Source organism: Catharus ustulatus, chromosome 22 (genome assembly GCF_009819885.2).
Source record: "Catharus ustulatus isolate bCatUst1 chromosome 22, bCatUst1.pri.v2, whole genome shotgun sequence".
NCBI classification, from domain to species: Eukaryota; Metazoa; Chordata; class Aves; order Passeriformes; family Turdidae; genus Catharus; species Catharus ustulatus.
In genome coordinates, this window is record NC_046242.1 from 10,572,130 (window position 1) to 10,598,332 (window position 26,203).

A 26,203-nucleotide genomic window follows, 5' to 3' on the forward strand; every position below is an offset into this window, starting at 1 on the left:
TGCTGATCCTTCTGGATTTATCTGCAGGAAGAGAGACTCACATTTTAGGATTTTTTGTTTGTTTGTGTGTTTGTTTGTTTAAAATATGCCTCTGTGCTCCCGGCGGCCTCTGAGCACGTGGCACGGGGAGAGAGGAGCGGCGATGGTGCGAGCCGGCGTCGCCGAGGAGCCGCGCTGGCGGTGACCGAGCCCCGCTCTGCGGCCCCTGGCTCTGTCGGAGCCGGCTCGGAGCCCCGGAGCGGTGCCGCCGGCCGAGCCCACCGCGCTGAGGACGCGTTCCCGAGCGGTATGAGCGGCCGGAGCCCGCTGCTGGTAGCATGAGTGCTGGCCCCCAGGTGCAGCTGGCTGTCCTCTGGCCTTGGCTGCTCATGGCGACCCTGCAGGCAGGACTGGGCCACACCGGGCTGGCGCTGGCAGCGGCCGTGGAGTCGGAGCGGGCGGCGGCGCAGAAAGCCATCATCAGGGTCATCCCGCTCAAAGTGGAGCCCATCGTCCTGGAAGGGGAGTTCGCCAACGTCGCCGAGGTGACTCCGGCCGAGGGGAAATTGCTCCAGGTAAGAGCAGCAGTGCCTTGTCCCGCTCCGGCGATCTCGCCACCCGCCCCAGCCTGTCCCCTTTCCCTCCTGGCTGCCTCGGCTCCCCGAGCGGTGCCTTGGGTTCCGTGTCCCGCAGTGGGTTTGTGGATTTATGCCGTGCTTCGTGCGCTGTCCCTGCGGCTTTGGTCCTGGGGGCCGAGGGGACAGCACAGTGCAAAGGGCTGAGCCTCCCTTCAGGGCCAAGCTGTGGCTGTGCCTTATTACTGCTGAATTGTGGATGTGGTCGGCTGATTCCATAGAGATCATTTCATATCTTAATTGATGTTATAAAGCTGAGTGTGTCAAGTCACATGTCGGGATGTGAAACATCTGACAGAAAACAGGATTAGTATTTTTTTCTCTGAAATTCGTGAGGCTTTCCACACCCTCTGCCGAGCTCGTGTTTCTCTTTTAGCTCCAAAACCCATCCTGGCTGTGCCCACCAGAATCCCTGGGCCTGCTTGTTGTTGCCTGTAGCTGAAGGGTGAATGTTACCTACACAGGAGCTCCGGTGATGTCACCACCAGGCAGTTTTATAGATGAATTAATGCTGTTCTCTCACGTTGATTAAGGGGAGAGTATCTCCACACCTGGGCAGGTGGTGTAGGTGCTGCACAGCCAGAGCTGAGCCATTCACTGAACAGACCCATCTCCTGCACACACTGAGTTTGGAGCTTGGTTTCCTGAGACCTGGTGTGCATTTTCTCCATTCTGTGGCTCATCTGCCTGGCAATTGTGTGCTTTATTCCTGAGAACAAAAAAAAAGAAAGGTCAAAATAGCCTGCATTAATATTAAGTCTTAATTTTCTCCTACATTTTTCCAGGTCTTTCCAAATGGCTTATGTTGAAATCTTAATTAAATTTGTAGTCTGGAAAATTAAATGAAAGTAATAAATTTGTATAGTTTTTTTAAGAAGAGAAGGACGGTTGAACAGCTTTAGAACATGGTCCCCTGTCTGAAAGTGAACATGGACAATTTGTGACATGAATAAAGCCCGCTTTTCCATGCCTTTTGAACTCCCCAGAATGAAATCTCTGCTATAAAATTATATTACCAGGCTAAAAAAAAATCTGAGACAAACGCATTCAAGGTCCTCTTCTGTTGTGAGGCAATGTCCAGGAAAGTCAATATTTATTCCTTACAAAAGCTACAGTGGTGTTGCAACTGAGCACAAAGTATAGGGTAGGACCTTTTGGAAATGGGAGGACGATAACCTCTCCTGAGGGATCTGTGGAGGTTTCTAACCAAATGCAGCAATACCAAGTGGGAATTTTGTGCTATCACAGCAGCACCAACCAGGTGTTTGGAATAAACAGCTGTGAATAGTGTCCGATTTCATCCTTTAAAAGTCATCCTCCAAATGGAGAGGGCTGGGGAAAATCTAATCCAACCTGTTAAGTTTGGGCACACAGACACTGACCTGCCCTGGGTGTGTTTTCAGTCCTTGACTCTGCCACTCTATGTGCTGGGGTGAGCTCCTGCTCCACATCCCACTGGATCCAGTGCGGGAAATCCTGGTTTCAGCTGGCAGTGCTGGGACAGGGGGTCAGGCTGTGCCTTCTGCAGCAGGATGTTTGCCCAGTGCCAGGTACTATGCTCTGGGAGGGCTTAGCCAAGTGTACCTGTGACCTCTCCTGCAGATCTCATGCTGTGGTTTCTAATTTTGCTGCTTAATATTGAAACATGGCCTATAAAATGACATTTAGAATTGTTTGGGTCCTGATCCTTCAGTGGGTTCTTACCTCTGTAAAGAGAAAACAGGAAATGAGGATGTAACTCTTCAGGTACAAAATTAGTAAGAAATTAGTGGGATGAATACTTTTCTGTTTGCTTTTAGATAGTGGGATATTAAACACACCAGAATCAGGCTTTATTGAGACGTCTCATTTTGCACATGGTTGTCAGCATCCAAATCTTGCAAAAACTTCAGGTCACATACTTAGTTTTGATGTCACGGGAACTCCTACTTAATAAATTAAACTTATGGCTGTGCATGTATACCTGCACAATTGCTTCTTCAAATGCAGTTTAGGGATGTAACATGGTACATCTACAGTTATTGAGAAGTGGGGCTTTTACATCATTTTTGCATAGGACTTGGCTATGTCAGACTCTATAAGGTGCAGTCAGCCTGTCCAGGAGAACACAAACTGGAGAACTCAGCTTGGAAGAGAGGCATGGCTGGCTCAGTCTTGTTTCCAAAGCAATGCTCTCTTCCTTCAGAGGTAGAATAGGATTGCTCAAGGATCAGTGGTGCAGAGTAGCCCCTGTTGTCAAGTCAGATTCTCTTCTTTATGACTTACAATTATCTTCATAGTGCTCTGGTCAATATATTTTTAGAAATGCATTCTTAAAATTTAATACAGAAAATCCTGCATGTAAATGATGGAGCCTCACCAAAAGTACTTCTACCAGAATGCTTTCCTGGTTTTGTTTCTCCTTGCCCTATTTTCCAGGATCATCTGCAGAAATGGACTTTGATTGTGGTGTGTTACATCTCAGAAGCCAGCTTTAGCAATTTCCTCTTTATGTACAATAAAAGAGCCCCAGTGTTGAATTTCCCCTCACAACCTTTGCCCCTGTGAGCAGTTTTGTGGGAAATCTCTGTATTTCCATTGTTGCCCAGTGGGTGAGCTGGAAGATACCAGGGAGCCACCACCCCTACCACTGTAGCCCCAGCAGTGTTCCTCTGGCACTCCAATGCTGCTGCTGCCGTGTAATGCAAAGGGAGAGGAATTTCTCAAGCAGGCAGAGCCACTTAAGCCTTTATAGGTCAAAAAACCAACACCTTAGATTTCTTGCAGAAATCATCTCCAGGCTTGTGCAGTGCTCCAGCTTGTTCAGGGAGCACCTGCTTTGAGCATTAACTCTTGCTGGATGCAGGGAGCACTTGGGGAACTCACTGGCAGTTTTCAAACTGGAAATTTAGGTTTGGAAGTTTAAATTGGGAAAGAATCCTTCCCTGTGAGGGTGGGGAGGCCCTGGCACAGAATGCCCAGAGAAGCTGTGACTGCCCAGAGAAGCTGTGACTGCCCCTGCATCCCTGGGAGTGTCCAAGGCTAGGTTAGACTGGGCTTGGAGCAGCCTGGGACAGTGGAAGGTGGCCCTGCCCAGGTCAGGGGTGGCACTGGTCCCTTCAACCTTAACCAGTCTGGGATTTTGTGATCTCTGCTGGGTGACTGCAGGAATCTGAACTATCATTAAAAGTCCCATGGGAGTCAAAACCAGGCCTTTTATTATGGATGTAGGTGCCAAAGCTTTAAGGCAAGTAGGTTGGACAGACAGTGGACAGTGCATGAGCAGCTCAGGATTCAACATGCCCTCAGAATTGCAGTTCCTGTGGCTGTTTGCAGATTAACTCCCTTTCACAGGATTACTATAGAGATTTTTCAGCTTCCTTTTTTGATACTTCTGCTCCTCTATTGTCTGACTTCTGAGGAATAAGTCTTGGTTTCCTTCTTACCTGTGACTCAGTCTCCACTTCGTACTGGAGAGAGTTGATTTTGGTTGGAAGATAGATAGGAAAATGAAGAATGTCTTGGAAAGGAAAGGAGAGAGTCACTGGAGCGAGTTCAAAGAAGATTTTTCTAATTTAAATTTCAACATGTGAAAATCTAATTGTGGAAGAAAAGAAACCTTTTTATTTGAGATATAGTTCATCACTTACATTCTTGTTTAGGACAGTTCAACAATGATCAAGATTCAAGGACGCATTATTAAAACTGAGCATTAATATCTGTATTTAAGTATGTATAACCCCCATCTTCTGCAGAGGGCAGAGGGTGATTTCTTTGGTCTGTGCAGAGTGGCAGGGGTTGGTACAGTCTCTACTTCTAGGGCATTTGAGAATAAGTGTTGAAAGTTTGGGAAGAGTCCCTATTAGGGATATTTAAAAAGAGATGGATAACCTCACATTACTACAGGGAGGGCAAAGTGATCAGCAGTCCCAATCCCTTCACATGCTGACACGTAGAAAATTCCAGTGCATGTGTGGGACAGTGGCACAGTCTCATTGAGCAGGCAGTGTGTAGAACTAGTTTTCCCAGCATCCATTATTTCATTGCAAGTCTCACAATACTTTATTCCATTTCTGTACAAACTCAGCAGTTTCATAATGAGGGGATTGTAGGAAAAAGTCAACTTTCATTTACCCATGGAGTGCATTGTTTTAACTTATCACTGCTGGAAAACACCTTGAAGAAATGCACAGAAAAAGCTCCCTAAAGGCTCTGAACTCCCAAACCAAGGATTATCCTCCTTTCTCCTAAATTTATATATTTAGGATGGATTGAGTGAGAATTGGAAGAGGAGCCTGAATCACCTTTTTGTTTTTAGTGGCATGTTCCCTTCAGCAGAAGAAAATCAATCACACATCCAGTTAGAGGAGGAGTGAGGTGTTCAGAACAGCAGTGATAATTATCCCTTGGAATTGCTGCAATGAACTGTGGGATGACCCTGGACAATTGAGAGTGTTCCCAGTGTTGCAAGGCACATGCAGTTGGAATTGGAATCACCTCCTTAAGTGGTCAAAGAGGTTTACACTCCCAACCCATACCAAAGTAAATACCTTAGTAGTCTTCTATCCTCCCAGCTCCTGCATCAACAAAAGGATGTTGAGTGCATAATATTGACAGAGATCAAAGAAGTGGGAAAGTTGAACCAGATGATAATGGGAACTTAAATTATGTGTGAATAAGCTGGTCCGATAGCACAATTCGAGGCAGTTCAAAGGATCAGTTTCTGTCTCATGGAACAGCTTGTACTCAAGTACACAGACTTGACTTAGCATTAAGTAATGTGCAAGAACTACCTCAGAAGCAGCAATAATGGAGCCATTGACTGTAGCACAATAAAAATGGGTGCCTAAGTACCAAAAGGTGTGACTCTGACAAAAACCATTAAAGGGAAATTGCACTGAAACACTTAGACAATGGCTCCTACAGAGGAAAAAAACCCAGGTTTTTACATGGTACATAGATACTGCCCAGGAAAGGCTGAGACATTTGGAATTATTTAATGTGGAAAAAAGAAGTTCCACGGTTACCTGATCATGGCCTTCCAGTACCTGAAGTAGCTGACAAGAAGATGGAGAGAGACTATTTGCAAGGGTCTGGAGTGACAGGACAAGGGGGAATGGATTCAATCCAAAAGACAGCAGGTTTAAATTAGATATTAGGAGAAAATTCTTCCCTGTGAGGGTGCTGAGGCCCTGGCACAGGTTGTCCAGAGACTGCCCCTGGATCCCTCAGAGTGTCCAAGGCTAGTCTGGACGTGGCTTGGAACAGCCTGGGGTAGTGGAAGGTGTCCCTGCCCATGGCAGAGGGTGGAATGAGCTGAGCATCAAGGTCCCTCCCAACCTGAACCATCCTGTGATTCTGTGATTCTGTGAAAGTAGAAGGTGTCTCGGGGAACACACGAAGCAGTGACTCAGAAAGGCTGTAGTCACCCAGCACAGGGACATTGGTAGTGTTGAAGAAGCCCCAACAGATCTCTTAGAAATTGGACATAGAGTATGAGTGCAGTGTTGGCCATGTCCAGTGTAACCCATAGTGTGGATTAGTTCAGTGTAGGTGAGGATTTAAGTGCAAGTGGAAGGTGAGCCATTAAAATCCAGATGCAGAGTAGGAACCTCCATTATAGTTGGCTGCTAGAAAAGGTTCATCTCAGAGGCTGTTTCTGAACCCCCAGCCCTCTCGAGCTTATACAGAGGCTGAACTGGAGCTTTCCATGGTGTGTCTTCTCCTTTCCTTACCCAGAAAACATGTGACTGGAAACTGTTCCCTGTTTAAGGAGTTTAAAGGACTTTAAACCTAAATCTCCCAGCTTCCCAGTGCACCATCTGGTGCTGGTTGTGGTTGCAGTTGAATTATTTGTGACGGTGGGCGCAGATCCGTCTTGAACTGAAGATTTTCAGTAGTAAAAATGTGACAGATCTGGAGGCTCCCAACTGGAGCAGAACAGAGATCTGTGGTCAGGAGACTGAACCCACAGGGCTAGAGTGAGTAACAGTCAATAGAGGATATCTGGCCATGCACAGACACTGGAATACATCCAGGGAACAAGTGGACATTTCCCAAAGATAAGCTGGCAAAAGGGTGAGATTACAGCAGAAGGGAAACAGGCCCCTATGGTACTTGCAGGCTGCAGCCGGGCTGAATTTGTGGTAGAATGGTTCTGAACCATTAGATTTTTTTTTTTTCTGTGCCTCCATCAAGTGAATGCTTTGGTGGGCATTTCCTATGGATTGAGGAAGGTTGTTTTGAACTACATGTGAATTCATTGCTTTTAAATGAAAACTTTTAGAATTGTCAAAATTATGCAAACATCCCCATCTCAGTATAATCGAAGAGGAATCTGTTTTATCAGGCTGGATATTGGAAAAAATTGACATGCATTTTTATTTAATATATCTCAGTGGTTTTCCATGCAGTGAAGCATGCCAAAAACATGTCTAAAAGCCTAAAATGTTCACAACCTCACAGTATGAAAAAAGCAATTTTTATCCTAAACTGAGAAAAGTAACAAGTAAATACAATGGGAAATATGCAGTGTAGTTGACCTTCAGTCATATCATCATAAGTATCACGACGGTCTATGTTGCAGGGATTGCCAAGGGTCAAATAAGTGAAATTCTGGGTTATGTGAAATGAATCTCAGTACAAGGGAATATATCATCACACTTGATGTGGGTGGTCATGGTGGTCTCTTCTCTCTTTGAGTTCTGTGATTTATTACTTAGTTTTAATACTTGTTTATTTCCCCCCTTATTTCCCTGGCTGCAAAGAACAGGAAGCTCTGCAGGGCCTTTCATTTGCCCACAACACTTTCAGGCTGCATTAAGGAATTGTAATCACATCTCATGCTTCGGAGCTTTGGGCGTGCTTCCAGCACAGCTCAGGCTGGAGTTGTTTTTAGGAGCATCAAGGATTGGCCTTACCTCACAACAAGGCACTCAAACATGTAGGTCAGTGTTCAAAGGTAGTAGAGAGAAGACTGTTTTGGATGTGCTTAGGTTGTATGGGTTACTCCTGTGCTGCCAGATTTCTGTGGAAGACTCTTCCCCCCTGCAGCCACCCTGTTCAAATTATCTGAAATTTTGGGGGTGTGTCCTCTTCCTGTGCATGTTGAGATCTGAATCATCTGCCTAAATCAATGGATGTATTCTCACTTCCCCATCCCTGAAGGGGCTGGTTAAGGGCATTAGTGGCCCTTTGATCTCTGTTTTGTTCTTCATCTCAGTAATTTGGTCTCCAGTGATCAAATGGGTTAATCTAATGCTTATTACTGTGCTCAGCATCAGGGTAGTGGCAGAGATGTACTGGATTGTCAAACACAGCAGTTCTGACTGGGGAGTTGAATAAATTCCTCTGGCCATAAATTCTGTGAAACAAATTAAAAGCTTTTGACTGGGTTTGGTTATGACATGTTACTTCTGAATGTAAGTAAAGCAGTTTGGGGATTAAATTTGCTTTGTTTTGGTAAAAGGTACGTGAATTCTAGTTCAAAATTACATGAACGGATAGATTTCAGCTTCCTGCTTCTAAAGCTCTTCAGCAGCTGTGTTTCCATGGGGTGTGTGTTGGTATAGAACTGTAGGAGGGGTACATCCATTGCAGAAACTCAGGGAGGATGACCCTGGGGTTGGGTTGATCCAAATATAAAAAATGAGCAGCACTCCAGTCCTGTTAGAGATGTGAAACAGTTCTCCTTACAAAGGCCACCAAGCCGAAAAACAGCAGGGCAAGCACAGTGAAGACACTGTCTAGAATGGGTATGGGGTGATGATCACATGGCAGAGCACAAGAGACAAGTTCTAGGGAGTGGGTGTAGAGCACTGGTTCTTTCGTTAGTTGAATTTTGTGCAAGATCCTGCACCAAAATGTTGCTTTCAGATTGTTTAAATATAGGGAACGTCTCTTAAGGCTGTGAAAGTCAACTAAGAGACTGAATTGTGATAATTCCTGTAGCTTCCACACAGCTTCCCGTGTGTCAGTTTGAATCAGAATTTAAATCTTTGCAGGGTGGTTTCTTTACACGACCATCCAGTGTAGAGATATAGCTCCAGAAACCCAGCCCTGACTACTTTTTAGGGTAGTAAGAGAGATAGTGTTTGTGTTTGTGTTACTGCTCCAGTCCTGAGTCCTGGTCCTTGCACAGTGATCTGAATAACTTTTTATTTCTATGCCAAAATAAGTGGAACCTCTCCAAGATCCTGAAGAGATCAGAGTTCCCCTTCTGCCTGGGACACTGCACCACCACTGTTCCTCTGTTCCCTAAGTGTCCTAAAGCCATGCTGTGAGTGCACATTGCATTCACTCAGTGCTGAAGACTTCTCTCCAAACATTTCCCTGGGGCCACCAAAATGCTACTGTCCTCCCCATTACCCTGTTTCACCTGTCTCATTCACATAACATGCCTCAGGCTATATGGTCCCACTCAGCTATTTTTTTCCCTCATCTGCTTTCTCAAATGTCTTTTTTAAATCCTCTATGATTTTCATCTTGCTTAGAATAATGGTTACTCTTGTTGCTTTTCTGTATGTGTTGTTCAGTAGCAGTTCACAGAAGGGTTTCAGCTGTTGCTTGTCAGGATTTGCTTCCAACACTTTGCTCTCCTCGTAGAGATATCTGGTCTTTCCATCACCTCCTTCAGAGGACCTGTGACCTCTGTTTTGTCACTCCAGGGGACCAAAAGCTGCTGTTTATAAACTTTGCACAACTTCTCCATGAGAGAAGCACGTCAGACTTGAGTGATGGACGAACCCCACATGCTTGTACGACACACAGCCCTTATGTTAAAAAAGATCATCAAACAACTTGTGTTGGTTTTTGGTTGAGAAACCACCATTTCATCATTTCTACCAGTTGTACCTGGTTGTGGCCAGAGTTGGTGACAGCTCTTTTCTTCATGCTCCTTCTCTGTCTGCCTCTTTTGTGGTTGCTTTCTCCACAGAATAAACTGGGGAATGCCATGCTGGCCTTGGCCTTTTCCATGCCCTCATTCAATGTCCTGCTTCTGAAAAGTCACTCTGGACAGTGACATGTACTTTATGTTAAAAGGCCAAAAATCATCTGCAGTTGTGTCTTAATTTTGAAAAGGGTGACGTGAAATCAAATGAGGTCATTAAAAAGAATCTGAGAGGGCAACCAAGAGTTTTTGAGGACAAAGTGTTTGAGGACACTACAGTAAGAATTAACATAAAATGTACCTCTCGAGAAATACTTGAAAAATGAAAAAAGCATATCAGGATACCTAAATGTAAGAGTAAGAAAGTTTATAAAAGCATCCTGGAAAATCAAGAAATTTGGTAAAATTAGGAAAAAGAGGAACAGCCTAAAAATGTATGAAGAGAGTGAAAAGAGAAGAGAAATAACTTGGAAATGGTAATGCTGGATTCTTTTCAGTCACAAGCGGAAAGTTCACCTGACAGTTGGTAGGATCTATGAAAAGTTAAAAGTCTAAAAGCTGTGCTTAAGTCAGCTAAACTCCCAGCAGAAAAATGAATGCAATTCTCCTTGTGCTTTCATCTGTCTCAGGCTGAAATGTCTGGAGATGAGATGATGATGATGGAGATAGACACAATTACCACTATCAGTTGCTGGGATCAGGTAGTATTCAACCAAGGACTGGGGAGGATGAAATCATTGAACTATTAACTTGTCTATGAATTCTTGTTTAAAATCCCTGGAAGGTGGCTGATGGGATTCCAGTTTTTCTCTGAGCTCCAATTCATCCACAAAAGCCCAGAGCACTGTGTTGTTAAATGATAAGTGATAGAAATTATAACATAGAGTGTTATGAGTGCATGTGAAGGACTCAACTGCAGCATCATTTGGGCAGGTCTGGCTGAATTTCCCAAATGCAAAGACTTCCTGCAAAACTAAGACATGGATTAAGAAGGAGGGCCCTGGATAAATAATTATTGGAAGGTAAGAAGCAGGTGGAAGGGGTGACTGGTGGACTTTGCCTTTGGAAGGAGCCCATGGCTACAGCTGTATATGCTGTAGCTGTGCTCTCCCAGATGTTGATGAGCATGTGGGAACAGGAATGCTTGTAAATGTTCTATAGCTTTCCAATACATGATCTTATTAGAAGTAATGAAGACTGCAGTGAATCACTGCATGACCTTATGAGACCAAATACTTCAGAACACGGAGAATTGGTAATTTCTTCACCTTCAGGTGATGGGCTCTGATTTACCTAATGCCTCAACTGTGTCTTATGATTTTAACAGACTGGTTGTGCAAGTGTCAGCTTGGTATGTGGTAGTTCTCATGAAGACAAAAGGAGTATTAGCAATGAAAATGAGAGAATAAACCAGAGAATCTCTATGAGCTCCTGTGAAAATCCCAGGTACATCCAGATGTTGAGTCCTGTGTGAAGTTCTGTTCTCCACAGCTCTAAAAAAGTAGTAGCTGTATTGGAAGATGTTTGGAGAAAAACACAAGGATAAAAGGAAACATAAGATACATTTTATCCAAAGAACAGCAAACTGAACTAACTCTTTTCTGGCTGGAAAAGAGGCAGCTGAAGGGTGATACAGACAAGATCCAGTGAGTCATGAATAGGAATTGACTGTTACTTTCTTTCCATGTGAAAATAATGGGGCATCACATGAGGCTACAAAGAGTTGGGTTCAAAGGGAAGTGCTCCTCACTAACTGTACAATTAACATGTCAAATCCCTTGCTGCAGGAGCTGCTGTGGATGCTGAAAATTTACGGAGGTTCAAAATGGAACCTCTGGAACTAGTGAATGGGAGAAGGCTCCATCAATGGCTGTGAAATAACCAGTCCCAGCTTTGTCTCAGGGAGTCTATAAAATGTTGGAGGCTTGGAGAATGCCCAGGGCAGAAGCCCTACAAGCTTGTCCTGTTCTTACTTCTCTTTCAGAAATCCACTGTTGGCAACTGTTAAGGCAAAGATGTTGGGCTGGATGGACCTTTGGTACAAATCAACCCTTGCATTGTCCTTTCCTGCAGAATCTTCCAGCCCAAGCCCCACTGCCCTCAGTACCAGCCCCTCCAGTCCCCTTCTGCTCTGTTTGGGCAAGTCTGGATGGAAAAACTGCAGAAGTACCTCCTTCACTCTCCATCACTGGCGTGGAGCTCAGCTCTTTGTTCACACAGAAAGCATTGCAAGGTTCCTTAGGTTCAAATATTGAAAACCTCACAACACGGCTTTCAGCCGGTGCTGTTAATTGGCGTTCGAAGCCCTTGGCACTTTGGCCTTCATATCATGGAATCTTGGAATGGCCTGGGTCAGAAGGAACCTTAAATATCATCTTGTTCCAACCCCCTGCTATGGACAGAGACAGCTTCCACTAGACCAGGTTGCTCCAAGTCCTATCCAGCTTTACTTAACATACCATTTTTCTTCTTTGTCACCCTCATCCTTCACGATTCCCTCTACTATGTTCCACTTATGGGGTAATAACACTTCTACTTATTACAGAATATATATTTTTTTGTAAGCCTATGGGCATATCCCCCTTTCCTTGCCTAGGGAATGAATCAAGATAACATGCAAACATCAGATATTTCATCACCAAGAAAATCACTTGATGTCAAATCATAGAATCATTTAAGTTGGAAAAGATCTTTAAAATCATTGTTTGCAACCATAAACATTTATCTTGAAACAAATGGGACTGAGACATCATGCTACTGGGAAAAAAACCCCAACTGTAATCCTATCAACTCTGCACTGTTAATTTAATGAAGCCCCTAAATGTGCCATGAATGGCCATAAGTACTTTGTGCATTTTAGAAAGATATGTTTTGTTTGAGAGATCAGATAAATTAAATCAGATAACTGCTTCTGGGACATAAATTCTTTCCCCAACTGGGAGGTGTTAAGTCAAAAATAGCTTCAAACCCTTGCCAACCATACCATTTTAGATTGGATTTTGGGGCAGATTTCTTCTTTGAAACATGGGTCAGGCATTGGCAGAGGCTGTTCAGGGCAGTGGTGGAGTCCCCATCCCTGGAGGGGTTTAACGACTCTGGGGATGTGGCACTTGGGGACATGGGTCAGTGGTAGCTTTGGCAGTGCTGGAGGAATGGTTGGACTTGATGATCCCAGGTTTTCCAACCTAAACACTTCTGTGTTTCTATGATTTGCATTTTTAGGTTGTCTTCTTCAGCTAATGTCAAAGAAGGTATTTTGAGGTCCTGTAGTTTCTGTCTCAGGCCATGGAGGCAGGCAATGCAGTGTGTCTGATGGAGCCCAGCACTGGGAATTCTGGCTGTTTCAGGGGCAGAAGGATGATTTAGCTGACAGGCCACAAGTGGGAAATGTGGGATAATGTCCCAAAGGGCAGCTTGCAGAAACAAGAAGCTTTTTAAAATCCACTTCTTCAGGTGCCAACAAGTCCTGGCCCTGTTGCCTACAGGGCAGCCTGTTCCTTGGAATCCTGGTATCATGTTCTTGATTTTGCAGCTTGAAGGATTAATTGACATTTGTCTTATCCTTCTTCCCCAAAAGCCGAATGCAAGATAAGGAAAGATGATGATTCTGCAGGTTTCAGTCTGGCTGGGATAGGCTGAGGGAAAGTTAAAGCCAGTGGGACTGGAGCATCATACCTGTTCTCCCAGCCTGACTTGACCAGAAGACAAGACATTTGCTCCAGTCCCTCCTCTGAGCTCTCCTCTCCAGATTTTGGTGGTTGTTATTTAGAAGCAGCTTCTCTTCTCTTGACCTACTGTGTTTCAGTGGTTCTGGGTGGTTCACTGGGCCTGGTGAGCTCTGATGCACAGATCACTCCAATTCAGTCACCTGAAGGATTTTCAATTTTAACTCCGTGGTCCTAAAATTCTGTAGGAAGCTTTGATAAAAGCATATTGATTTCTACCCCAGCATGAGATCTTAAGCAGAATCTCACCATCCAGACACTACAGGCCTGTGGCAGCTTGTTTGTTATTCTAACCATGTTCCTAAATGTGACTTCCCTGGCAGCACAAAATTCTACCAGAGGCTGAGAAGGACCCACTGCTAAATTTTTGACATCCAGTGTCTTTGGTTCCCCTTGCTAGATAAGGTTTCTTACGTGTTTTCCTGAGGTCATACCTGAGTTTTGCTGGAGCCAGAAAACAGCTCTTCTTTTCCCCCCAGTGACCCCCAGACCTTCAGGGACAGAGAGCTTTGTTTCCTCAGACACTGATGTCAAGCAGAACATCTCCTTCTGTCTGCCCAGGACCAAACCCTGAAGGAGGCCTCTGTCCATTTGTATCATGAGGTGGGAGATAAAGAAGTGCAGTGATACTGATAATTGCATGACATACTGTATCAGAAGATGTTGTGATGCTGCCCAAGTGTTGTGCCTCCAGCCATCGGTAAATTCCATCAAGAATCAAAGTTGTTCAATGGCCTCTCCAGAGGATGGCTCCATTCCTGATGTCTGCATGGCTGTAGAGTTCTATGAAACTATTCCATTGCTGGTGCTTTCAAGAGTGCTACCAAATTAGGCAGACTGTGGCTTGCAGACTACTCTAAAGTACTTGAGTTGCCCCATGCACTTACTGTGGAGAGAGAATTACTGCATGGAGTTGCCTCCTGAATGTGTATGTAGATTGTCATTTAGAGGAGAAAAGGAGATAAAGGGATAGTAACTGGGCTATTTGGAGAGGTACAAATCTCCATGAACTACTCTCTCTGCTTCCACTGGAGTATTGTTCTTAGGGTGAATTGTCAGCCCACAATGGAGAGTCTGTCCCTGCTTCCCATTCTGAACACATACAAATGGAAGTGTGCATCCCAAAGAACACTGCTTAATACTTGGAACATTTTCCTTCTTCCATGGCAGGACTGGGACCCTTTGTGCCATGACTTCTGAAGTGAGGGGAAAAAAAGATGGAATTAAACTAGTGTTATTTTTGGGTGGTCATAGTGCTTTAAGCAAACAAGATGAATGCAGGGAGTGAGGCTGATGTTTCCATGAAGACAAACTTCCTTGTGTTTGTTTAATTCTGTTGACCATGTTGAGAACTTTAATACCTTCTAAACTCCAGCTAAGCATCTGTGTGAACATGGGTTTAAGGAGGTAAGCTGGAGAACTGTGGGTGTTTTGGGAGTATTCCTTTGCTTCCCTGAAAAATCCTGTGGGACCCAGGTGAAAACTGCTAAATCTTAAGATCTTTGACGATTTTATTTTATGGATGTGTGTATGTTAGCACAGATTAGAGGGACAATTTTGTATTGAATTGTAGCTTGTCTGTGTCCTGGTGGAGGGGTCACATTGCCTGGAGAGGTCAGTGATGGTTTGGGTGCCTCGTGGCCATGCAAACCAGTCCATAGTTTGGGTGTTTGTTACGGATTTCCTTTAATTCAGTCTGGCAATTCCTGTGGTCTTCGATCTCCTCCATCTGAATTGTACCCAGAGGTTCACAGCTGACCTTTTGACCATGATATCAGTCTGGCAGCCTGTTAATTTGTTATTTCATCATGATATCGTCCTTTCATTGACCTTTGGTTGTTTTCAGAGTCAGTGCTTTCACAAGTAGGAGTCCCTCATCCTCTGTATTTTCTGAGCTCTTTGTTCTTGGATTATATTGGTATCTGAGGCTGTGTCTGGTCATACTAAAATGTGTATTTTTCATGTGGAAGAGACATCAGAGCTGGTGGCAAGCCTTGGTTTTGACATTATTTATGATGGTGCAGGACTTGGTGTTTGTTATCTGCAGTGAGATTGCCACAAAGAACTAATATAAGTTCCTCCATTTGATTGACTTTTCCAGTTAAATAGGTAGTTATTAAATAGTTAAACTTAATTGATTAGTGTAGGATGAAGAGAACAGTACAATGTATGAATATTTCAAGGGCATTTCTGGTTTATTCTTCCCCTGTGGAAATGTCAGTGTGTACAGTCTTGCCCACAGAAATGTTTGAAGCCTGACTGTTACATGTAGCTGAATTATTCATTAGGCAAATCGATACCAAACTCCCTTTTCTCTCTGAGAAAATGAAACATCTTGGGGTAAAAAAAGAAATGAAACATCCTGCTTGTCAAATGTTTCTGTAGAACTTCTCTTACACAAAGCCCAGTTCAGTGATAACCCAATGAGCACTGGTAGAGGGGGAGAGCTCTGAGTTTCAAAGTAATTTTTTTTTCATCTTTAAATTTGGATATTCGGTTGTGTTTTGCCAGAGTTTGGAGTAACTTCAGGACTTGAACTGTCTTTCAGATATATTTACAGGAAAAATCTGTCTGCCATTTCCACTCAGACTACACCTGTAAGCTGATATCTTTGGGTTTTCTCTGAGCTTCACTGGTTTGTTTTGCTTTGTTTCCAACCATGTTTTAACAAGATAAGCATCTCTCCATATTTTCCCTTCATTTCAGTAATTGCCTTCTCTAGTGACCCATTTCCTGTGCTCTTCTGTTTAGGTATCAAGACCTCTGTGCACAGCCCACAGTGCATAGAGCCCTCACTTAATCATATTATCATCTCAGGTAATTCATTAAAAGCTCCTCAGAGCAGCAAATGGAACAAAAAAAAGCACTTACTTCTCTCAACTCCCTCCCCAAAGAAACAGCCCTTGTAAACAGAGCTGCTGACCAGATGACTGAAAATTTGACATCATCAGCCACTGAGGTGGGAATTAAGCTTCCTTCAGGTTTTCAAAGTTCTTTCACTGAAATAATTTAGTGCCCCCAAAAATTCAATCCAGTTGTTACCAGCTCAGTACTTGCCACTGTTCAGATGTGCTGCAGAGCAATAAAGAAAAAGACATGGGTTTGAGTATATGTAAGATTCAAACCATAAAGCGATTGGTAACAAATACACAGTAATTGAGGTTCTACATCAAAGAAATAAGGAAACAACTCAGTCTCTGAAGCCAGATGTGATGTGTTCTCTTAAAAGGAGCTGAGCAAGTGTTCAGGTCTATTCTGCATCCTGAGAGCTCACTTTCATGATCTTGCTTGATAAAAATCCTGGGTAGCTGTGATGCAATCTCCTGAAGAAGTAAGGGATGGCTGCCTTGCAGGAACATGGGAATACAATGTACTTTTACCTGTGATTGACTGGAAGTTCAGGCTCAAATGAGAAATCAAGGTTGTAAATTCAGATTACTGAACAAAAGTCAAGTTGATAATGCTTTTTCTCCTTTGCCTGGCAATATTGTTTTGGTCTTACTGGGACGGTGTTGGGTCAGTGTTTATATCGGTGGGATCCTGCTGGAGCCAAGCAGACACAGATTGTTGTGTTCCCAGGGGTCTCCCAGACATGCTGCAGAGGAAGGTGAGCGAGGCTGAGCTGAGCCAGTTCAAGGGCAGCAGGACAGTGACCGTGGTGTCTCTCTTGGGGAGCCCCCCCCAGAGATACCCACGATAAAGCCAGCCTTGCTAAACTGCCTGATCGGTTTAGTTACTTGACATCAAAGCCTGGAGCCAGGAGTTGTGAAAGTCTGAGCCAAGAGTTTAATTCTGTATCAGCTCTGCTGCCTTTTTTTTTTTTTTTTGCAGCAAAAGTAAACCAACAGTAATCAGTTGAGATATTTCAGCCAGGAGAAGAGAAGGCTCCAGTGTGACCTAATTGTGGCCTTCCAGCACCTGCAGGGAGCTGACAAGGAGGATGGAGTGAGACTATTTACAAAGGTCTTGAGTGACAGGACAAGGGGGAATGGCTGCCCACTGCCAGAGGGCAGGATTGGATGGGATATGGGGAAGGAATTGTTCCCTGACAGTGGTGAGGCCCTGGCACAGGGTGCCCAGAGCAGCTGTGGCTGCTCCTGATCCCTGGAGGTGCCCAAGGCCAGGTTGGACACTGGAGCTTGAGGCACCCTGGGCTAGTGGAAGGTGTCCCTGCCCATGGCAGGGGGTTGGAACTGGATGATCTTTAACATCCCTCCAACCCAAACCATTCTGGGATTCTGTGATTCCATGATATTAGGTAGTGTTGAACCTCTCCCAGCAGTGCTCTGAGGTCCCTGTTTCCATAAGTTGTTCTCTCTTCATGTCCTTAGGATCAGGATTTTTGTACAGACAAGAGACTTGCTTTGCTGGTTTTCAAACAACAGTTTTCTTACTTTTATTGGAGAACATGAAACCAAAGCTGCCTTTACTGAGAAGTAAGGAAATGATTTACCTAGAAGTGAATAGTAAGATGGTGCTTCTTTCTTCAGGGAATCCAATCACTGTTGTTAGACCCGACAGCTCCAAAAGGTTTTTTTCTGTGCAGAGGAGTTTTGCATCTTTGGTGGAAAGTTACTGGAAAGGACTGGGACTTCTTGGGTCAACTGCTTGAACACAGTGTGGGTGTCTGTCACAGGGCAGATGAACCATGCAAGGACCTGAGGGTTCTGGGCTTGTCTTTAAAGAGAGATGGGGCAAAGCAGCTCAGCAGGCGTGGGCTACACATGGACACAGTGAATACAGCAAGTGTTTGGAGTCAGGAGAAAAAGCCCAGTAGGAGAAAAAGATCAAGGTGGGTCCATCCTCCCAAAATCCAGCATCAGGAGCTTTGAGGTCATTCAGGCTGGAAATGACTGATAGGATACTTGGATTGTTAGCTGGAATGGATCTTGCCCCGTGGTTATCTGGATCTTTTGTATCTCTACAACATCTGTCGTCAGGGAGTGTCACTCTGAACCTGTGAGAAGAATTATTGTTTATTTTACACCTTTTCCTTGGAAGGGGTTTGCGGTGACACCTTCCTCTTTGCATTATGAAGAATAGTGAATAATTAATCTGTATTTGTATAATTTCCAATGTTCACAACTTTACAAAGCACCATCCTCTTCTGGGTGGAGCATCCTGGGCTCCTCAAAATTTCCCACCTTGCTACCTGTGCCCTTTTTCATATTTTCCCATGTTGAGATAGAGTCACCATTACCAAAAGGACTGTTGGGCTGTAAGTGTGACATGGACAGCATTTCCCAGTCTTTTTGCCCATAAATTCTTAACTTCATCTGCTTTATTGGGTAGGGCAGGAATATATATATATATATATATATATAAAAATATAAAATAAATACAGTGCCCACCAACAGTGTGATGCTTTCAGAAAGTGTTTCAGAATGATTCCAGGATCTCCCCTGGGTTTAATGAGCTATTTTAAAGTCTATATCCTTGTCTTTACAACTCAAATGACTCTTCCAAGGCACATCCGTTTGTCCTCACTGGTACTGAATTTCCCTCTCCCTGCACAGAGCCATTTCAGCAGCAGTTACACACAGGGCTGATCCCAAGTCCTTGCTCTAAAGGGCTTTCTCTTTCCCTTATTACTGCTTTTCCCTCTCCTACTTTCTGTGCCATAGCTCATCCCTCACTTGCTGGCCTTGTGAGACCCTTTCCCAAACCTGTCCAACTCATTGCAACTGCAGCAAATGCTCAGTTTTTCTTGCTGAGTTAATTTTCTGATGTTTTAATGAGCTGAATGACCTCATGGAGGAGTCAAGGACAGGGTGAGCAGTGGGGAATGTGTGGCCAGGAGCATGGGAGGAGGTGGGAGCTCCTGTCTTGTCTTGCTCAATAAACCATCCACTGGGTAGTCTGAGATCCTTCCCAATCTGGCTGAGATTGGATAATTTGGATTTTGAGATGTGGATAATTCAAAAAATATTATTTCTTCTGCAAATTTTGTCACCTCATTAATTCACATTTTCCCAAGTAATTTATGACCATGCTGAAATGCTCTGCATGGGAACTTCCTGACTTCCTCTGTGGTGCCCCACAATGCAAACAATTCATGTAGCTTTTTTTGCAAATATTTTTGAGTGCATCTTTCATTCCCTGAGTTATTTGTTGGCCACAGAGACTCACTAATAGACGTCCTGTTTCTAATGTGTTGAAAAAGGCTTTGTTGTTTGTATGGGAGCCCCTGGCACGATTTTCTCTCTTGACCAGTCTCCTTAACGTGCCAAAACTACAGTCTTTGGTGCTCTCATCCTTTGGATTCAAGATCCACTTTTAAAATGTTCCTTTTCTTTCTGGTCTTCTCCTTTCCTTTATTGTTCACTGTTGGCTTTTGAGCTCAATGGTGTAAATTTACTCCAAGCCTCCAGCAGAAAATCTCTCAATATTTTCTGTGTAACCCAAAAATATTTTACCTTTTCATTTGGTTTCTAAAATGTTTCTCAAAATGTTTTATTTTTAAATTTTTCTTTCCTACAAATAGGGGAATTTGAATATATAGAATATATATAGATATATATCTGTCTTCAACCAACCCCCTGCGCACTATCCAGGATTGCACTTACTTTGGCATTTGCTCCAAACTTTTCCATAAAGAAGTTGATAAAGATACCAAAGTCTGTCTTTTGATCAGACTTCAATACAACATTTGCCTTGCTGGTATGGCCATAATTGAAGTCACCCATTAATTATGGGCTGCCCAGGCTAGGTTTGGAGTCCCCATCCCTGGAGGTGTGCAAGGAAGGCCTGGACACAGCACTCAGAACCATGACCTGGGAGCAAGATGGGGATTTGGGCACAGCTGGGACTCCATGGTCTTGAAGATCTTTATAAACCCCCACTGATTCTGGGATTCTGTGGTTAATACTGTGCTTTTCTACTTCTGTAACCTTTCTCACATGCCTTTGCCTTTCCTGGTCTCTGGCATCATCACAGAGGTATCATCAGTTGGTAGCTTTGGTATTTTTTTCCCATACTGGCATGGAATTTCAACCTACAGATCTTTAAAACTGCTTCGTGCACTTAAATATATTTTAGTGCAGCCCACTATATTATTCCTGTACCTCTGTTACCACAACAACATCTGAATTAACTTCTTTACCTTGAATTTCCCAGATGCTTATAAAATTAATTTTGTAATTTGAAATTAGGCAATTTGGCTTACCCATCTTGACTTCAGGCTTGGGTTTTGTGTTTACAGTACAGGTAAATATTTATATATATATTTATACATACAGATGTATATCTGTATATATGTACACATATAGATACACACACACACACGTACATATATGTTTACACATATGTGATATACATTTCTTCATCAAACCAGAAATGTTTGGTTGGATAGGGACCTTAAGGATCATGCAGTTCCAACCTCTGCCATGGGCAGGAATATCTTCCGTTACCCAGGTTGCTCCAAACCCCAATGTCCAACCTGGCCTGGAACATTTGCAGGAATTATTGATGCCCAGAGCATTCTTGCATGCAATATCAGTGCAATATTAAGTTTTTTAGGTGCAGGAATTAAGAGACAAATTTTATCCCCAGATACCAGCTACGAATACATAAAACCTGTCTTGCAAAATGACGTTAGGGACCTGAGGGATCAGCGTGGGGTGAGGGTGCTGTTGGAGGGGAGCACTCTGGAAGCTCCGGTGCCTTGGGAAATGCAGTGGGTTGGGAAAGACTCCCTGGAGTGCCTGGCCCAGGGCTGGAACCAGGCACAGACAGAGGCAGCGATGGAACGTCTGCAGTGCTTGATCTCTGCAAACGTTCATCAAAGTCTGAGCAGGCAACAAGTTTCCTCTTGTTGTGTCCTGGTTGGATCTTGCTCGCAGACCACGATCCTCATCTTCCCTTGCCATCCTTCACTCCAGCAGCAGCTTTCCTGAGCCTCAGGCACCACAAGCTCTGACTCATTTACTTAATATTCCTCTAATGAAACTGTCCAGAGCTCTGGACCTATTCTCCTCCAAAACAATCCTTCTCCTCCCTTTTTTTCCACACCCTTCACTTTCTTCTCGGCTCCTGTCACAGACCTAATCAGACTTTAGCTGAGCAGACTTTCCCTTCCATTCCCTGGCAACCCCTCACGTCCTACCAAGCCCAGGGAGGGTATGAGTGGCAGTGGAGGGGCCATGTGACCTTTATAACAAAGCCAGGAGGGAAAGAATCAAGCAGGAGTTTCCTCAGCTGTGGTGCATTGGGGAGAGAGGGATGGACATCCTGGTGTCCTCCCCATCCTGGGTTTGGCCAGGGTAGCTGGAAGCTGCACTGATTCCAGGGCATCCTCCATTGTGGCAGGGGAGCTGGGACAAGCACAGGTACTTCTTTCAGAAAGGATGAGAATGGCAGAAAAGACTGAGAATGAGAAATCTCCCCCAAAGCAATCTGTACTGGTGAGGTGGGCTGAAGGGCACTGGGATTGAGCAGAGCCCCAAGGCAGGGGGGCTTGGGGCTGGCCACCAGAATCAGCTGGACAGCAGTTGTGGAAATTCTTGCCCAGCCTTGTTGAGGACTATGTTACCACCATAATTCAAGTCTTTTCACATCTCCTCTTGGGAGCTGAGATCTCAGCTCCTCCAAGGAGCAAAGGAGCTCTTTCTCTTTTGAGGGAAGGTCTGTGTTCTGGGACTCACTTGAGCTGACCCCCTTCTCAAGCATTTCCTGAAGTCTTGATCTCTGATTTCAGGGACTGAGATCCCAGGTAGCAGCCCCATACCACTCCAGGGAAGCTTCCCAAAATGTTTTTGCTCTTACAGTAGTAGCTCTCTGTTCCAGGTTCCACTTGAAACTCCTCAAACATCTGCAGGGAAGTCAGAGCAGGGCCCAGGCTCTGCTCCAGGGCCCAGCAGTGGCACCAGAGGAACGGGCAGGGACTGAGCCCAGCAATTGTCCCTGCACAGGAGGCAGAACTTCTGCCCTGGGCAGTGCCCAGCCCTGAACAGGCTGCCCAGGGAGGGGCTGGAGTGTCCCTCAGCAGGGATATTCCAGAGCCACATGGACACATCCTGTGCCCTGTGCTCTGGGATGGCCCTGCCTGAGCAGGGAGGTGGCACCAGTGACCCTCAGTGGTCCCCTCCTGCATGACCCAGCCTGGGGTTCTGTGAGATAAAGGGAACTGCAGCACACATTCATTGGCAATGCTGAGATCCAGGAATGGGGCGTTTCACCTCCTTCTTCCTTCCCAGCTCCACTGCCTTTGCCTCCTCCCTGCTCAGATGCTGGCACTGAGTGCTGAGAGCAGCCCTTTGTATATTTTGTATAAATATCAGTAGTGGAAGCACTGCATGAGAGGCTGTGAAAACTGTGTGGTGGGGGCAGAGAGAGAACGGAAACGTAGGGGTAACCAGCACACCCATCGGTTTTCCTGGATGTGGGACACAAATGGTGCTGGAATGGATCATCCTCAGTTGGACTGCTCAGGGTGGCACACCTGAGTCCAGAGATGCTGGTGGGCCTGTGGTATTACCTATACTAGGATGCAGAGACTGTCAGGAGGATTTCAAACCATTCTGCATTGTTAGTGGGTTGTTTTTGTATTTTTTGTTTTACTGAATTTAAAGGACTTTGCAGGACTTTGGTCCTCTTGGGAAGCAGATGGGGCTGATCCAGAGCAGGACTGGCTGCCCAAGGAATGATGTTTGTTCCTAGGGCTGGAGAACATGAAACCTATGGACATGGCTTCTCAAGCTCAGTGTTGATAAGCAGATTCCTTGCTCCTAAGGAACATGTCCTGTCCATCCTCAGGATGTCTTTTTAAAAGTGTTGCTATGGCATCAGCAGACTGGCTTCATCCAGGGCAAAGGATTTGGTGGGATATTGGTAAATAGTAAATAATAGGTGGGTGGATGTTCCTGCCCAGATCTGGGGTCATTGTATGGAGAATTTCTTCCTCTTGAGCTCTGAAGGATGCACAGGGTGATTCTGAGCAGCAGGAGAGAAGGATTTGGGTTTGGGTGGATGATGGGGCTGCTGAAGGGTGTGTGGGGCAGGTGGGTAGGGAGGTGATGAGGAAGAGGTTTGGTTCTGGAGGAGAGGATTAGTGGGGTGAGGGACAAGGTCTGTCCAGGGGTGCTAATGGGAGGAGCAGAGCCATTTCCATGCATGAGCTGGAGCTGGTTCTGAGCAAGGCAAGGCAGGGCTGGTGAGTGTTGTTGGAGCTGCACACACAGAGCTCTCCTGCTCCTGCAGCTTGTACAGACAGGCCCGTGCTCCTCAAAGGAGGGATCGGATTCTTGCCCTCCGGGTCTTTCCAGCCAGCTTGCAGTTCAGAGGAGTCCTTTCTTTCTCTTGCTGTTCACGCCCTGCAAAGAATTTTCTATCAACAAAATAAATTGTTTTATAATCAACTTGATGTTCATCCCCAGTTCTGGGCTATGTAAGAAATTTTGAAGGACCAGGGAAAGGGAGCCTGGAGATTGTGGAAGCAGAGGACAGCAGACAGTGGCACAGCCCAGGTGGGCCCGGGTGGAAGAATTTTGGAGACACTCCAGAGCCAGTGAAACTCTTGGGTGCATTTCTGGGAGTGGGAGCAGTTGGACAAAATGCAATGCAGAGGAATAATCCCTGGAAAGAAAGCATTGGGGGATCCCCTGTGTGTGACCTGGTAGCCTGAGAAGATTCTACTCCTGCAATTTTTCTGGCTGGATTTAAAGTCTGTTGGGTGCTCCATGGCATGAAGGTCCTTGAAATGTTGGTTGTAGCTCAGGCTGTACCTCAGCCAATATGACCATGTCAAAGATTTTCTTTGAACACTGTTTGTTACCATTCCAGGGAAAAAACAGTCCTGTTAAACCCTACTTGATGGCAGCCCTGTCATGAACCTTCTTTGGTCAGGCTGGGCAGAAGAACTGTTTTGAATTACCTGAGCATTCCTCAGGCTTTTGGAAAGCAGCTGTTGTGTCCCTTTGCAGTACAAGTGTCCCTGCCTGGGTCTGCAGTTGTGGAGTCAGTATTTTTAGAGAAAGATGGAAACATGGGCTGCCTCAGGAGCTGGACTTGGTTACCTGACTGGTTTTCTTGGCTTCCATGAATGTGTCCAGAAGCCAGTGAGTTTGGAAAGAAATTTTTTTGTGCTTACGGAAGGCAATTTTTAAATGTCAAAGTTGAAAGTAGTTTTTCTTAGTAAAAAATAAAATCACCGCCTAACCATCCCAAGCTGTCTGGGGATGAAACTGCCTGAGCAGCTGAGCTGAATCCATGGCATCTTCTGGAAGACTTTTTAGGGCTTTAAAAGGAGTCCCTTGTTGATGTTGTATCTCCCAGGCAGGAGCTCACACTAACCAACACACCACAACCTTTAAGCTGTTTGTATCCAAATTGTTTGGTTACTTAATTCTAAACAGACCACATCCCCATATTCGGAGGAATTGCCACATCATGGTGCTCTGGAAGTGTCCTGTGGCACTTGATTTACAGCAGCTAAATAGCAGTGGGGTCAGTGGCCAGTTGGCCACTGAGCAGGAAACTGGATGACAAGAAGAATTAATAATTTTCCATGGAAGCTGGAGTGTCTGACGGCACTGGAAGCTGTGAGGATGGATCAGCCTTCAGGATATTAACTATGGAGATGGCTCTCAGCATTGGCTTCCAGTGCTGATGGCCCAGGGAGCAGATGGCACATGGATTCATCCGCCCCATTGCCCACTGAGCCAGTGGGTTTGGCTGGGGATGGGGGAATTGATACAGTTGTACAGAAGCAGCATCTCTGCAGGTTTCCAAAGCATGAGAAACAACCATCCTTGGACAGATCTCTGAGAGAAGCAGCAGGATTTGGGAATTCCCCAGCTCCCTGTAGCAGAAGTGATTGGTGGGAGCTGTGAGATCCTTGGGTTGGAGTGGTGTTTGGGCTGTCAGGCTGCCCGTGCTGCCAGGGGAGCTGTGATGAACAGTGCTGGCGGAGAGCGGACGTGAGGGATTGATCACAGAGACAGCTCAGGCCAAGAAGAGCGGGAAGGAAGAGCTGTGCTGCTCTCCATCTTGGTTAGATTCAGCAAGGAAGGTCACTTCCAGCCTATTTCTTGATATTAGAAGAGGATTTGAATGCTCTTGCAGGAAAAGTGCCACCCCCACTACCCCACAGCAGTTTGTCCAAGTTGACCTCAGTGGTTTCCTGCCAAAAATACCTGTGAACAATAATGACTTGTTAATGATTTATCCCTGTGTTCTCAAGTGTTGCACTGATTCTGAATACCACAGAAACCATTGGGGCAGGCTCTTGAGGTTTTGGCTACAATGGCTTTTTGTCCTTCCCCCTTGACAGGGATGCCAGTTGCATGAGGGAACCAAGAGCTCAGTGTACTGGGCAGTGTAAATGAACATTGTTCAGTGTGACTTTAGGGAATACTGGTGGGAAAAGCAACTGCATTGGATCAGGGGAGAAATCAACTGAGCTGTGACGAAAAATTGTCCCTTGCAGAGTTTGCAGAGTCATGAGCAGACACCAACAGGTTCCCTGTGATGCCAGCAAGGCACAGCTGTACATAGAGTGTGCTTTCTGCAAAGAGCTGCAAATCCACATGGTGTGGACCTGGTGTGGCTCTGGACATGGGATCCAGTACAACAAGCTCTCTCCTTCCCTGGGAGATGGGCACCTGCCATTTTCCCAGGCCATCAGGGCAAGAGTAGGGATGTTTTGTGGCACAGAGGGGTGAGGTACCACACCAAAAAGCTTTTTCCCATGCTTCCAACATGGCTGTGCAGTAAATCTCCCTCAGCCATCCTGCCTTGGGAGTGGGAGCACCACAAGATGAAAAGCAGCAAATAAAGAGGGAGAATCTGTGATTGCAGCAACCACCTGCACCCTGCAGAACCTGGAGAAAAGGCAGTGGAGCCCAGGAACCAGAGTCTGCATGAGTGAACCAAGCCAAGGTGAATGAACCAAGGTGTTCATGGCTCATTTTACACAACAGAGTTTCAGCGCTGGGCAGCCAAAGCAGAAGCTTCACACAGTGCTTGACTCTCCCAGTGGTCTTTGTCTGGCAGGGGCC

The 26,203-nt window shown here is 45.2% G+C and overlaps 1 protein-coding gene across 2 annotated transcripts in view; it reads left to right on the forward strand.

The window, feature by feature from the left end:
- The first annotated feature begins 245 nt into the window (after positions 1–245).
- The window catches only part of RNF43 (ring finger protein 43), a 57,867-nt gene continuing 31,909 nt past the window's right edge, over positions 246–26,203 (forward strand). For both annotated transcript variants that reach the window (XR_004419954.2, XM_033078435.2), the window contains exon 1: positions 246–554. Coding sequence is in view for 1 of the 2 variants with exons in the window: in XM_033078435.2 (XP_032934326.1) it covers positions 318–554 (237 nt within the window). In the remaining variant the exon portion in view is untranslated. The remainder of the gene's footprint in view (positions 555–26,203) is intronic.